General features: G+C 40.3%; 1 protein-coding gene across 3 annotated transcripts in view; it reads right to left on the bottom strand.

Moving 5' to 3' along the window:
- Positions 1-1,015: 1,015 nt before the first annotated feature.
- Positions 1,016-15,663, bottom strand: part of Rpf2 (ribosome production factor 2 homolog) — a 32,859-nt gene continuing 18,211 nt past the window's right edge. For all 3 annotated transcript variants that reach the window (XM_010630392.3, XM_010630402.2, XM_010630412.2), the window contains 4 exons: positions 10,619-10,718; positions 5,769-5,871; positions 3,010-3,154; positions 1,016-1,212 (listed from right to left, as the gene is read on the bottom strand). In XM_010630392.3, coding sequence (XP_010628694.1) covers positions 1,033-1,212; positions 3,010-3,154; positions 5,769-5,871; positions 10,619-10,718 — 528 coding nt within the window. In that variant the 3' untranslated portion in view covers positions 1,016-1,032. The remainder of the gene's footprint in view (positions 1,213-3,009; positions 3,155-5,768; positions 5,872-10,618; positions 10,719-15,663) is intronic.

A 15,663-nucleotide genomic window follows, 5' to 3' on the forward strand; every position in this document is an offset into this window, starting at 1 on the left:
AGATGCTTTTTTACAACATAACTGGCTTGCACTGAATGAAGAAGGTTCTTTCCCACAACAGAGTCAAGGAATCTAAATTCACTACCTGGAAAAACAAGTGTGTAACACTAGCAGAAGAGAATAGAATGTGTCTTCCCATTTCCCCCAGGCAGAGGGATGGTCTTTAAGAAACTTCCAAAACAGGGCTAGGCTCTGGCTTACTCCTACACTGAGGTCCTTCATGCAATCTTTGGCTGCTGAGGGCCAGCTAGTTCCTTAAAGTGCCCTGTGCCTTAAAACTTACCTGCTTTTTCATTTCTACCACATCAAAGATTCCTTTCTCTAAGAGAAGTGCAGTGAGGCTGGACTTACAGCAGAATCTCTTTTTTGGGGGGCTGGAACCTAGGACCTTGCACGTACTAGCCAAGTACTCTATACTGAGCTCCATCCAGAATTTCTTTAAAATGTCAATTCTCTTAACTGGTAGGACTTCAGGCAAAATAATCAAGAAGTAAAAAATAAAAGCTGGATGTAGATACATGCTGGGAGGTGATGGGTAACTTCCCAGGGGGCTCACACAGAGCACACATGTGGCTCCTGAGTCACTTCTGCTCGACCTGGCTTTCTCCCTTTATCCAATCATTAACAGTCCCAAAACTTTATGAAAACACCAATGGTTGTGAAGGTTCTCCTCCCTCCCTCACCGAGCAAGAAAGGAATCTTGGGGGTCAAGGATATTACATCAGTGAGAAAATGGCACATCAGGATCTGACAGAGCAAGTAATAAACTTCTTTAAAAACTGATACATTATTGCTCACAATAATAGTAAGTTATTGTGCTATAAAATATACAATTAAATCTTTTAAGAAACTGAATTGTATTAGGGCAGAGATGTTCAGTGGCACTGCGTCTGCTGGTAAGCACAAGGTACTGAGTTCAATCCCTGGTACCAGGAAAAACAAAAACAAAAAAAGAAATTGAACTGTATTGAAGCTTTCTGATTCCCATAGTAAATAGATTACAATAAAACTCTAGTTGTTGGCAAAGCTCCATTAATTTTTTTTAATTCTCTTTGGCTTTTTCTCCTGGTCTTCTGTTATCTTTTCTGCAGGTCGCTTCTTCAATCCCTTCATTTTCCTAGTTTGTAGTTTGCTTAAGTCTTGTTTCTGCATATGAATCCTTCCATAAGTTGTACCAAAAGTATCATGGGACATATTTTTCTTCTTCTTTGGCTATAAAACAAGGGTGGAGTGTTTATGTTTTTATAGACACATAATTTTAAATGTGTATGTAGTATTGTAAACGAGTAGAAAGTCTAATGTACAACTCTCACCATTAGTGAGGACTCTCCCCAATGACAAAGTGTGCACCCCATACATCTACCTCCTCCTCCAACCTAAGAAAGCATACAAATCTCCTGGGGATCCTGTTAAGTGAGGATTCTAATTCAGTGTAGGCTTAATATTGTTTCTAACAATTCCCAGATAAATTATGAGAAGCAAGATATCGTCTATACTAGCCAAAGTCATGTCAAGAGAATTTTCTCGTTTTTTTTTTTAATTAAATAATTGAATTTATTGGTACATTTTAGGGATACAGTACAGTTACATTCATTGTTGGGATCTTGTACCTCTACATGACAGGTCTTGGTTCTCATTTTTCCCCTTGTAATCTTAAAAATTGTGACTATCATTTCAATCTCTAGTAGCATTCCGGAGTTAACATTTTACTTGTTTAAATTTTAAAGCCATTCAAGTCAAAATATGCCAGGAGAGATGGCTAACACCTATAATCCCAGCACTGAGGGATGCTAAGGCAATAGAACTAACAAGTCCAAGTCCAGCCTAGCAACTCAGCCAGACCCTGTCTCAAAATTAAGTGTGAAGGCCCTAGGTTCAATCCTCAGTACTACACACAAAACAACATAAAAATATAGCCCGATGTGGTGGTGCACACTTATAATCCCATAACAGACTCCTAAATTATGTAGAAATATTACAGGCAATTAGATAGGGGTGGGCCCTCCACGGAGTAAAATGAGAATACACCACAACTGTGGATAGAGGCACATTTGAAAGATTAAAATCACAATGGCCAGATTTTTTTTGTTGTTGTTGTTTGTTTTTTTTTTTTGAGACAGCCTGGCCTTGAACTTACTAAGCAGCCCAGGCTGGCCTTCAACTCTCAGCAATCCTTCTGGAGTGCTGCATTTACAGCTGTGTGCCACCATACTGGACACAATGGTCAGATTTACATATTTCCCTAAGGGATAAATGGAAGTTTAAGATTATTGGTACCACCCTTTTAAGATTTTCCATATAAATAAACCATTATCTCATTAGGGGCGGGCCATCCTCTTCCACCTACTAAGACTAAAACCACTAAGACTAAAAATAAAACCAACACTATAGATTATTAACCAAGGTTAATGATGTCATCAATATGCCCTAGCTATTTATTACTGGGTCAGTATTAGCCACACAGCTATACTTGTACTTTTATTGGTTGATTGTAGTTTTGACCCATGTTGTAGCCACCTTGTGATTTCGCTAACTTTCTCACTGGCAACCCATTTGGGACCCTTCCTGTCTCTCAGGAGCTATTCCTATTCCATGAACTGGGCCCTTCTGACATCTAGAAGATTGTGAGTTACATTTTTTCCCCTGTATCAACCCCAGCACTCAGGAGGCTGAGGCAGGAAGACAGGGAGTTCAAGGCCAGCTTGGTTTACACAGTGAGGTGTCTCAAAAAGCCAAACAAAAAATCAAAATGTGATTGATGCACATTTGGTTTACACACCTTGTACTCCAAATCTCCAGGCTTCACAATGCCCCCAAAAATTCTTTTTGCTGAAAATAGCAACTTTGGAAACCAGGAAGATCTTACCAAACTGGATGCCTGCTTATTAGCCTTTATAGTTGATTTATTTGGTTCTTTTTCCTTTTCAGATCCTGAGAGTCTAGTTTCATCTATTTTATTGATATCTATGTATGTCCTTTAAATATGGAGTTAAGCCACAGGGCACATACCTTGAGAGCTTTTGGCATTTTCATAGATAACTTATAAAGGTCATCTGAGGCCAGGTGTGTCCTCCTCAGAACAAGATCCAATGAAGGTCCCATCTCTTCTAACTCAATCCGTGGTGTTCTGCAACCGGATTTCTTCAATAGCAACCTTTATGAAATAGAAGGAGAAAAGAAAGACATAGTACTTTGACTTTTTTTTTTTTTTGGTATAGGGGATCAAACTCGGGACCTTGCAAGGCAGGCAGTGGAACCACTGAGCTAAATCCCTGGCCCTCAAGTACTTTTGACTTTTATGAAAGTCCTCCCCAGGAAAACAAGACCAGAAGTCCTCCCCTAAAATATTATTTGTCCAAGGCATTTACAGTGACATAAAACTATTCAGAAAAGGGTGGATCCCCAGGACCCAAGAAGGATGAGAAGGGAAAACTGGAGCTCACAGAAAAATTGGAGACAGGACTCAATTCAGAAAAAGAAGGGAGCAAAAAAATGCAGTTTCTCCATGGCTCCAGACTCACAGCATGAGAAAAGAGAACTGAATCTCCAGTGAAACAGTGAGGGTGGGTGACTCCAGAGAACTTGAGGGAGAAATGCACCAGTGGAACACAGCGTGGATGCTGTGGGCTACTACAGCTGGTGAGTGACTCCAGTCCAAGCCATTGGCATATTATCCCTTGGATCGATTATGTGGCCAGAAGCCATTTTAGGGAGGGGCCAACTGAACCTGGGACTCAGAATAACCTTCGGTTGGCTTCATCTCAGGACTCCTAGGATTGAAACTCCACAGTGACTGGGTGACGGCCAACCACAGAAGACATCCCGGGTCAGAGAACTGAGGCCAAGCTGGCAAGAGACACTCACTGTTGTTTGTAGACTGAGTCTCAGGCCCCAACCCCTCTTGTCCCTAATAAATTGAAGAGGCTGCAACTTGGGACAGACTCAAAAGCCAAAAGTTGGTTAAACTTAGAAGACATCTGTGAAAAGTAGTCATTTCCTAAAGAGGTCTTGATACTAGTAACAAAGCTACCTAGCATAAGTAATTTACAAGCATCAGTGCAGAAAACAAATTTGAAAAAATATAAAATGGAAAACATGGAAGCAAGATGGAACCTCAGACTTCCAGCTCACCTAAGCCAAATCCAAGAGACATTGAGGTGGAAGAATTCAAAAGCTACCCAGCTGAACTTTCTAAAAAGGTAGAAGTAGATGTAACAAAGACGAATGAGTACTGGCTGGGCGAAGTAGTGCACACCTCTAATCCCAGCACTCAGGAGGCTGAGGCAGGAGGATCACTTTGAGTTCAAGACAAGCCTGGGCTACACAGTGAGTTCTACGTCAGTCTCAACTACAAAGTGAGACCCTGTCTCAAAAAACAAATGTAAAACAAAAACAGAAACACATTTCGGGCTGGGTATTTAGCCCAGTGGTTCCACCAACCTGCCTCGCAAGCGCAAGGTCCCGAGTTTAATACCCAGTACCCCCAAAAAAGAAACACATTTAACTCAAAAAGAAGTTCACAGACAGAAAGTTAAAGGATAGAAAAAAAAAAAGTTATAAGGATGGAAACCAATATGCCATGAAACCAGAACCTGGGAAAAAGCAGAGGTGAATTTCAAGGCAAGACTTATCAGGAGAGACAAAGAAGGCAATCAGAAAAGACAAGGTCACTACATACTTGTTAAGGGAACAATCCAACAGGAAGAGCCCTCCTCCCACATGCCTGTAGTCACATGCAGTGAGCCTGAGGCATAAGTATTACAAGTTCAATCCCAGCCTGGGTAACTTAACAAGACCTATCTCAACATAAAAAGTCCATATGTGGTTCAGTAGAAGGTCCAGGTTCATCCCCATTGCCAAAAAACAAAACCCAACCCATGGATACCATGCTGGACAGAAGGGTCGCAGAAGACACTGTCAGCAATGAGCCACTGCTCATAGGCTGCAATGTCACAGTTCATGATGCTCATCAGCCCCCAACCCACTGCACCAAGACAGGCAGACTGGGCATGGGAGGAGGGCTCGTCCACGCCCCCACAGTCTTAGGACAATGTAGATCTAACCACCATGGTACAGAAAAGGCATTCTTATTTCAAAAGGCACAACGATTGTATGTCAAGCTCTAATAGAAACAGAATCTGCTTGTTAGGATTTATTTCTATATTGTGGTAGGATTGGTGAGACTGGAGAAAGAGGATAAAATGAATCTAGCCACTAATCCTCTTTATTTCCTTAAAGACTCCAGTTTAGAGCTGGGGTGTACACACCTGTAATACCAGCACTGGGGCAGCTGAGGCAGGGAGATCACCTTGAGTTCAAGGCCAACCTTGGCTCCCCAGTGAGCTTAAGACCAGTTTAAACTACATAGCTAGACTTTGTCTCAAAAAAAATAAAATAAAATAAAATTTTTAAAAATTTTTAAAAAGGACTAAGTTTTAGGGTTCTGAGATTTGTTTTGCTGGCCTGACCTGGTCAAGAACAACACAGTTAATTCATAAAGCTAGGGAGACCCACTAAGTTAGTGTTCCTGCCTCAGAGAGTGCATAGCAGTAAATGCTCTGGGACCCTAAAAAAGCAGTGTTTCAGAAGCAAAGTCAGCAAGGAAATAACAAATCAAGGACCACACCAGGCTGCTGCTACTACCATTCTGCAAACTCTCCCAACAAACTTCCAGTGAGATACCAATGCTAAGACTGAGTTCCATAACACATTCAAACAAAAAACACTAACCCCGAGGATAAGCAAAACATGGTAGGAAGTGCACTTACTTATAGCTTCGAAAGTAAACCTTCCCCTTCAGAGCAGTGAAGTGCAGAACATACTCTAACCCAGCCAGGCGGATATTTGCTACTGTGGGGCCTCTGAAGAAATCTAAAAGCAAGTAAATCTAAAAGTAAGTTGTTAAAACAAACACAAAACAAAAACAACACACTTTTAAAATTCTGTTATGAAGAGGTACATTCTCAGTGTCCCATTTTGCACCAATACTTATGTAAAAAGTAAGACGGGTAGCAAAAATGATCCCTGAAAAATGGGCAAGGACCGCTGAGGCATTTAATCTCATGAATTTATTTCTGTGCTCAGTTCACTGACACATGCAGTGTTTAACATTTAAAGTTCACACTGTTAAGCTCAGAATAGGATCATTATACTTACCATGTTTGTAAACTTTACAAAAGAATGTAAATCATGGTATAAAACTGTAGTCTAGAGGACCCTGTTTGATCCCCAGTACCAAAAAAACAAAAAACAAAAAACTGTAGTCTGAAGCCGGGGATGTAGCTCAGTGGCGCTGCAACTGCCTGGCAAGTACAAGGTCCTAAGTTCAATCCCCAGTACCAGAAAAAAAAAAAAGAAACAAGCTGTACTATGTAGACAGGTATGTGACAAGTCTAAGACTGGCACAAGGCACACGATGAGTCTGAGACACCAAAGGAGGAATCAACTAAAACATGTCCAGACAGGGGGCTGAGGATTTAGCTCAGTGATTCTGCCACATACCTCACAAGCACAAGGTCCTGAATTCAATCCCCAGTAGCAAAAAAAAAAAAAAGAAAGAAAAAAAATGTCCAGACCCAGAACAGTGACTAAAATACCTGGCGCTAAAAGGGCAGGATGAAGCCAGGTATGATGGTGTATGCCTAATCACAGCACTCAGGACCCTGACTGAGGCGGAAGGACCCTCATAAGTTTGAGGCCAGCTTGGGATACACAGTGAGTTCAGATGCAGCCTAAACTACAGAGCAAGACTGTGCCTTAACAGACAGACAGATAGCTAGCTAGCAGGATGATAGCTAAAGTGAAAAAGCAGGTACTGAGTACAGGGATAAAGAGAAAAACCCAGTTAAATACAGAGGGGTGGTAGAGGTTGAAGATGAGCTGGTTGTAGTCAGAAATTACATACTTCAAGTTTGGATTTTTCAATGAATTAATTCCAAGCAAACATAAGATCTCAAGGGACGATTTAGCTCAGTGGTGCCACCACCTGCCTTGTAAGCACAAGGTCCTGAGTTCGATCCCTGGTACCAAAAAAAAATTTTTTTGTATTGAAACTTTAATCCCCAATGTGGCTGCATTTACTTATATTATATATCATTCATTCATTTGGGGCTGCTGGGGATGGAACCCAGGACCACCTGGGGAATGTTAGACAAATGCTCCTACCTAGATACATCTCTAGCTGTGCATGGAAGTAGTATGAAATGGGGCATCTAAGGAAGTAATTAAGTTTAAATGAACTCATAAGGGATAACAGGATTAGAGAGTCCTCATAAGAAAAAACATGAGGAAGCTTGTTCACTGGCTCCTTCCCTCTCTCTCATGAATCAAAGACAGGCCCTGGGAAGACAGAAGTAAAGAAAACAAAACAAAACAAAACAAAACAAAACAACAGCCATTTGAAGCCAGGAAGGGAGCTCACATTGGAAGAACAGGAACCTACATCTTGGACTTTCAGCCTCTAAAGCTATGACAAAGTACGTAATTTAAGCCACCAACTTAATGATATATTTTGTCAGCACAAGAAAACTAGTTATCTGTGAGGCAATATAGAGCAGATTAAATTTAATGAATGATCTGACCCAACCTACAGTGGTTATTTTCACTACTGCATACTTTTCAAATGTAGTAACAGATGAGGAAATGAGAAAGGTAAAAAACAAAAATTAAAATGATGACAACTGATACAGCCACAATCACTGACATAAAGACAACAGAGAAATCTAATTAGATAAATAGTGGTTCACTTTTTCGGTTTTCTTTTTTTTGTGTTTATTTTGTTTTGAGACAGGGTCTTGATTTGTAATGCAGACTGGCCTTAAACTTACCATTACTACAGGCTGGCCTAATTTGTGGCAAGCCTCCTGCCTCAGCCTCCTGAATGCTAGGATTGCAGGTATGTGCCACTACACCTGGCCAAACAGTAGGTGCTGAAGCAGCATTTGAAAAACCAAAAATCTATTTTGACATTTATTATCAACTTTACATACAAGAAAGTTACAAAAAAAAAAAAAAACACATCAAAATAGGGTAGCTGAGGATGTAGTGCCTCGTGCCACTAAGTGATAGAGTGTGCCTAGAATGTGTGCTGCCTTGGGTTTGACCCTCAGCATTAAAAATAAAATAAAAGGAAAGAAAATCAGGATGGGCAGAATCTAAAAATAGTTATGTACTAGTTTTCTAATAAGAAAAGGAGCTCCAGCCAGGCATGGTGGTGCACACCTGTAATCCCAGCGCTTGGGAGGCTGAAGCAGGAGGATCACTGTGAGTTCAAGACCAGCATGGGCTACATAGTGAGTTCTAAGTCAGTCTCAAGTACATAGTGAGACCCTGTCTCAAAAGAAAAAAAAAAAGAAAAGAAAAGAAAAGAAAAGAAACTCCACCAGGCATAGTAGTGAACCCCTATAATCCCAGCATCCAGAGTGCAAAGACAGGAGGATAACAGAAAGAGTTCAAGGCCAGCCTTGAGCTACATACTGATAAGCTTGAACTAGATAGACAGTAAGAACCTGTTTCAAAAAAAAAAAAAAAAAATCAAAAAAGGTTGGGTGTGGTGGCACACACCTGTATTCCCAGCATTTGGGACGCTGAGGCAGGAGGATTGCCATGAGTTTGAGACCAGCCTGGGCTACTCAATGAGCTCAAGGCCAGGCTGAACTAAATAAATAGCAAGACTATTTAAAAAAAATAGGAAAAATAAAATGAAAAGCAAAAAACAGTTCCCATTACATTTATTATGCAAATCTATACAATATGGCATTGAAGGAAACAGAAAAGAAGCTTCCTAGAAAGCCCTCGGTTAATTTCTTTTTCCACTGATGTAGTCAGTCTACTACATGCCACACACCAGACGAGGATGTTTTGGTCAACAAGGACCACATATATAAATACGTGGTCACCTAGTGATGTCCCAGCTCTGTTTGTCTGCATAAACACTATGCTTATACGTTGATGAAATCAACTTGTGACATATTTTTCAGAGTATGCTCATGAAATTTTCACTTATTACTACTTCATCTGAACACACACAAATGAGGAGTTGTCTTGCTTCACATTTTTACTGAAAACCCAACTTCCTCTGGCCCTACTATAATCTCATTCCTCCCCTCTGGGAGTCACTCCCTTCCCTCATGCTGCATTATGTGGTCACTTGTGCCACCTAGTGGACACAAAGAATAAGACACCAGGGCTTAACCTATTCAAACAAAAAGCAATTCTGTTTTGACAAATTTGAAGTACCTCCCTCAATGACGATAATTGTACAGGAGATGGGGGAGAGAAGGCCAGGCAGAAAATGTGAACCAATTGAGGTCAAACAATTTGCCTGAAAATCTGACTAAAACATATTCTCTTGATACTTTGAAGTATGTAATAGTAAAAGAACATTGGTCACTACTATTCATGCAGATTTATTTTTGTTTTGTTTTGGTTTGGTTTGGTTTTTTGAGACAAGGTCTCACTATGTAGTTGAGACTGACCCGGAACTCACTATGTAACCCAGGCTGGTCTCAGACTCACAGCGATCCTCCTGCCTCAGCCTCCCGAGTGCTGGGATTACAGACATGCGCCACCATGCCCAGCATGTACACATTTAATTCACAGAAAATATAGGTGGGGACTGTCAATATAGTTCAATGGCAGAATGCTTGCTTAGCATGTGTAAAACACTACATTCAATTCCCTTTGCCCCCCTCCCCCCCAGGAGAGTAAGTCATCTATAAAATGACCTGGCAGGTTCTCATGAGAATGAAGCACTAAATAGAAAGCACCCAGCAGATGCTTGGCACTCAGGATGATGATAGTGAAATAAAAGGAGCCGGGAGGTCACTGAGTGTTTCCTGGAAAGGAAGCTTGATCTAAAACTCACTGGGCAAATAAGACACCAGACAGCTCAGTGAGGAGCACTTGTCTAGCATGAGTCAGCCAGAGGTTCAACCTCAGCCCCATACAGCTGTGCATGTGCACGTGTGTGCACACCCGCCACAGGAACCTTAAAAAACACATGCAAGCGCAAGAGAGATAAGAGAATAAGAGGGAGGGAGGTGTAACCGAGGGGGATGGGGGAGTGTTGTATGCATGAAAATGCCATTATGAAACACAGTATTTTGTAAAATTAATATGGCATTCAAAAGATATCACCACAGAAGACAACAGACAATAGGGACGTGCATAATATAAGCCATTTTTAATGAAGAAAATCAAGAGGGCAGTTATATGATGAAGGGCTTATCAAACTAAGGTCCTCTGAGTTCAAAATGGATAATGTACAAAAACATTAAAATTTTAACCTTTCAATGTTCTAAATTTAATGATGTCATCAAAGACAGATGAATGAATACGTATTTAAAAAAGTACAAAACACTGTATTAACAGGATACTTTAGTTATGTTACAGCACCAAAAATAATCATCTACAGAGTACAGCAATCCCTTTAATTCTATTATGATAGTTAAGCACTTATTCTGTTGCTAGTAAAACTAATGAAAATGAAAAATGAAAAAAATAAAATAGAGAAAGAAAAACTTAAACCCCCCAGAGAGAAGTGGTAAAGTGGCACCAACGACAGTATCAGGCTGGCTACTTGAGCTGCCTTGCAGATAGTAAATATTAACATACTTACCAATAAGAAGACTTTTTAGTCTTCTGTAGTCTTCTGTTACATCAAAATCATCACCGGCAAAAATTAACATGGGTTTTGTTCCCTCTGGACATTTGCTGTTCTATGAAATGGAAAAAAATCATAACTATCAAAATTTAAACTGTTTATAACCTTTTCTTCCCCATGATGCTGGGGAATGAGCCCAAGTTCTCCTAGTGCTAGGCAAATAGTACTTATTGAACTACATGGCCTGAGCCCCACACACTGATTTTAAGGCAATGAACACGTCTATACAGTAATATGTTTTCCAATTTTTATCAACTGTCCTAAAACAATGTTTGCAAATGTTGATTTTAAACTTAAATACAGAGATAAGATTTGACACACCACTACATTCTATTTCATAATCCCACTCAAAAGATATACAAAGAAGCAAGTCTGAAAGGGGGTTAAACAGGCAATTTGGTGTCTAGTAGCCACAATACTACAGGATCAGCCAGAGCTTCAAAGGCTCAAATAGAAAATTTGACAGATGGGGGTGGGGGGGTGTTGGCCATAGTGTGGATAAAACCCAGGGCACCTTTGCACAGAGATACATCCTTAGACTTTTATTTTTCATTTTGAGACAGGATCTAAGTCACTGTTACCCAGGCTGGGTTCCAACTTGTGATTCTCCTGCCTCAGCCTTCTGGAGCCCCCCCTCCAATTACAGACGCATGCCATCCATCATGCCCTGTCTGGCATTTCTGAAGTTTCATAAAGTAGGTGCTGTGATCATCCAGAAGGAAAGGAAAGCATTTAAACTATGAATCTAGATAATAGCTATCTTATATGCTACAAACATATTCTTTTGATTTTTTTTTGTTGCGGTTGTTTTTGGGTTTTTTGTTTTGTTGTTTTTTGAGATAGGGTCTCGCTATGTAATTCAGACTGCCCTGGAACTCACTGTGTAGCCCAGGCTAGTCTCAAACTTGAAGCGATCCTTCTGCCTCAGCCTCCCAAGTGCTGGGATTAAAGGCATGCGCCACAATTGGCTATTCTTCTTTCTTAAAAGCAAAGTAAAGGTATATTTTTATGTTAGAAAATGCCCAATTAAAAAATAAAAAGAAAAACTGAAGTTCTTTATCTACAAAAGTTTATCAGTAGCTGGGTGTCCCAGCCACTTGGAAGCCTGAGGTAGAAGGATTCCAAGTACAGTAAATCCCCATCCCTGACTGGACTTGTAAGTCCAACAAAGTAAGTGTTGAACTTTGACACAAATATACAATGAAAAGCATTACAAAACCAAATGTGAGGTCCACTTGTATCTATGAAAGTTCACAATGTGAATGTTTTTTTGGAGAGTCTGCTATACTTTATTCCATACCATGTTACAAGAAAACAATAGTGACAGCTGATAGACCATTACATCCTTCATAATACAGACGAATTACAATTGGTAACAAATATGCAACATGTATTATTCCATTCTCCTTACTGTGTGTCATTTTGATGTATAACTTCTGAATAGCTAGCACATTTCTTAGGTGCTATCCTCATAAGAAGGTGCACATTTCAGTGCATCACACAGAGAGAGGAGAGACAGGGAGAGAGGGAGGGAGGGAGGGAGAGAGGGAAAGGAAGGGAGGAGAGGAAGAGGGAGGGAGGGGAAGGAGAAAGGGGAGAGGGAGAGATAAAATTCCACTCCCAAACAGAGAATGCAGATTTTTTATGTGCCTCTAAAATATGCCCTTGAAGCTGTGGAAAGAGGAATAATAGTAAATTGCTTGAGATTTAAAATTTGTGTTTTGGTGTATAAGAAAACTGCAAGTCAGTGACATACAGTTTTCTCTGCCTATAAGCCAGTAAAGGAGATGGAAGTTCTGCACAATTATGCAGTATATTCCTATGAATAGGGGCAGGCGATAATCTACCCCAGTATGTACAGCCTAAACATCCTCTTATATAGCAAAAGTGACCAACCCCGCAACAGTCACAGATGAGTATCTTATATGGACACATACTCAGGGTACTGATTACACTGGCACACTGAGGACAGGATGCTAAGAGGCCTTGCTTCCTCTGCAAGACCGAGGACCCCTTGGAAACCTTTCTAACTGTCCTGGGAGACAGAAATAGCTCCACACCCTTCTATCTCAGATGGCAGCACCTCCTGCACCTGCCCCTGCCTTATGCTCTCTACTTTTTGCTGAGTACTGCAAACACATTAATGTCCTGTATATTTACCTACCATCAAGAAAACAAAAGTCCTAAATCTCCTCTCAGAATACTATGTGCAGAGATGTAGTATGGATACAATCACTGTGCTAAAGTATCTGTACTATTCTTACTGGATGCCTGAATTCAAGCTATTCCTTCATATAAAAATAATCTCCCAAAACATTCCAGTGCTTTCTCAAAAGTATAGTAAATCTGTTAATGAACACAGTCTGTACTGATTTTCATGACAGCCCTCTGAGAGGGCAGGAGAAAAAAGTAGGGAAGGGAGAATGTGACTACAATGGGAGAGGAAAAAAAGAGACAAACCAAACTTTGAACTTGCTGCATAAATGGCAAGGAAAACCTTGTAGCCTTCTGAGAGGCATGTCTCTGGAACAAGGCAGATTCTCTCCCGCTGAGTAGCAGTATGCTTTACTTCCTAAGAGTAACTGTCTGTCAAGGCACTGATCTCTAATCACCCCAATATTCCTAATTGAGGCCTTGCAGCATTAAATATTTTCAAATTTTCAAGTTAGAAACTTCATTAAATAGTAAGATTGAATCATCAAGCTCTTGATTTAAAATTACTGAAATAAGGAAAGCTGGGCTGCTAGCTCCTCGAATCTTCCTATTTCCCTGGGTAGCGGGATCATGCTCCACTTGCTGTCTCTGCCGTCTCGGAGCTAAAAGATACCTACTTGCAGATAATGTTATGAAATTAAAGGAATTTCAACATAAGGTGGCTGCTGCATGTAATCTTCTTGGCACCAAAGAAAACTATTTTAGAAACTTAGAAGAGAAACTGACCCAGAAGAAACTCATCTTGAAGGATGACAACCTTGCTTCATTTGTGTCAGTCCCAGGAGGATGTGGAGCTAGGTAAAAGTGTCATTCACAGGTACCATGCAGAAAACAGAAATATGACTTTGGGGGAATATAAATTTGGACCAGTTTTCATGAGGCTGTTATGAGATGGATCTTGAGGAATCTGCAGTGGAGCTCATCAAAGACCAGCATTTACAATGTTTCTTCTCAGACTCCACATCACTCAATATTTTGATGGATATGTTATTTATCAAGGGCAAATATGAATGTGCATTGGAAGTGTTGATAGAGATGAAAAACCAGATGTAAAATTTACCCAAGGTACGTATGTCCTTGCTTTTGCAATTTGCTACAAGCTGAATAGCTCAGAATCTTTTAAAAATCTGTACTATACATTAAGAGAAGATGTCCTAGTCAAAGGAGATATTTCCAGGAGAGCATCTGTTTTGCTGTGGTGTTAGCTCTGAATCAGAATGAAATAGCCAAGGCTGCATCCATATTTTCTCAAATCATGAATCCAGTGAGCATCCCCTGCACTAATTTAAATATCATGATCCATATTTCGTCAAATATGCTGGAAACCCTAAAAGAGATACTACAAGGTGCTGCAGAAGGAAATGTGTCCAAATTTGTGAAAAGACACGAATTCTTCAATGAAGTGCAGGCCAAAGTGAAAGATGTGCCCACACTTGTGGCCAGATTTGAGGAGATCTATGGGAAACTGCATATACATGGCCAGGTGACTTCTTACACTCTGGATGCTCTGCTCTGCCACACCCCCAGAACAAGAATTCTCATACTTCACTACTAAACAGGAGGAAAGTCAGCCAGCGGGCCTTCCAGCCCCTCAACAAATCCCTATTGGTCGAGTAATCCTATTTTCAACTTTCTTCTGGGTCTGAGGGGCCTGCTTCAAGTGAACTGTTGGCTTCTCTAAGAAGTCAGGTATCTTACTTCAGTGGATGTTATGCTAACACTTGATCTCCCTATGTCCCGAGTTCATGAATGGTGGCATGCTGACCATGGAAGTTTCCTTCTTGTACAGCTGTGAAGGACTGGGTCAAGCAAAGAAAGCTCAGCTCCCTCAAAGGCAGTCTTCCCCTGTGTCACTATTGAGGAAGGAGTGTGATTTGAGTCTTCAATGCAGCTTATAGTATGGGAATAGAGTCCAGTGAACATCATCAGGAGTGAACTACACCTCAAGTGTGATCTTTCCCTGTTTTTCAAGGGAGTGATTGCTTGTAATAAATACCCCTGCTGATTTTAGGAGCTTCAAGACCCTGTCCTACCATGTTGGGAAACAGCCAAGGATTTTCTCACTGCTCTACTGTCATTAATTCTCTGACCCTGAATAGAACACTCGAGCCTGTTTTTCCATCTGCAAATAGTAGTGCCTATATTTGTTGGCATAACGACTTGAAATGAACCTTCAAGTATTCTCAAAAACATGAGAAATAAAAAGGTACCTGAGTAAAATTAGTGAAATATAAAGATTATGCTTTTCTCCCAAATGAATAATTCCAAACCAATCACATGGAAGTCTGTTTTTGATGTGTAAAGTTTTTTTCCCTCATATTTACTTTAAGAAATCCTAATGTATGACACTTTAAATCAAAATATCTCTGAAGACTTCTAATGGGTTGGAATATATGAAAGAGGAATGAAGAATGAAAAGTATTTCTAGGTAGCAAATAGTAAACATTCTTAGCTTGTGTGTCTTTTACAATCTTTAAAATTGATCAGTAAGTAATGCCTTGCTTGGTATTTATCATGAGTGCTGAATATGGATAGGATGGTTATGATCTTACCATGATCCCATGATCCACTAACCCTGCTCCAGGGACAAGCACCGGTGGGAGTTGAGGAATTCGGGGTCTACTTCATAGGTATATTGAGTTGGACTACAGAAAAGCTTTTCCCTCACCCCACTCTCAGAAAGCCCTTGTCAAAATGGGTAATTCCTAGTCTTGATCCTAAAACAGTGTGACACATTGCAAACTTGCAATCTTTCTTCTGGTTTGTTTTTTTTTTTTTTTTTTTTT

Source organism: Fukomys damarensis, unplaced genomic scaffold (genome assembly GCF_012274545.1).
Source record: "Fukomys damarensis isolate Sample0158 unplaced genomic scaffold, DMR_v1.0_HiC HiC_scaffold_14, whole genome shotgun sequence".
NCBI classification, from domain to species: domain Eukaryota; kingdom Metazoa; phylum Chordata; class Mammalia; order Rodentia; family Bathyergidae; genus Fukomys; species Fukomys damarensis.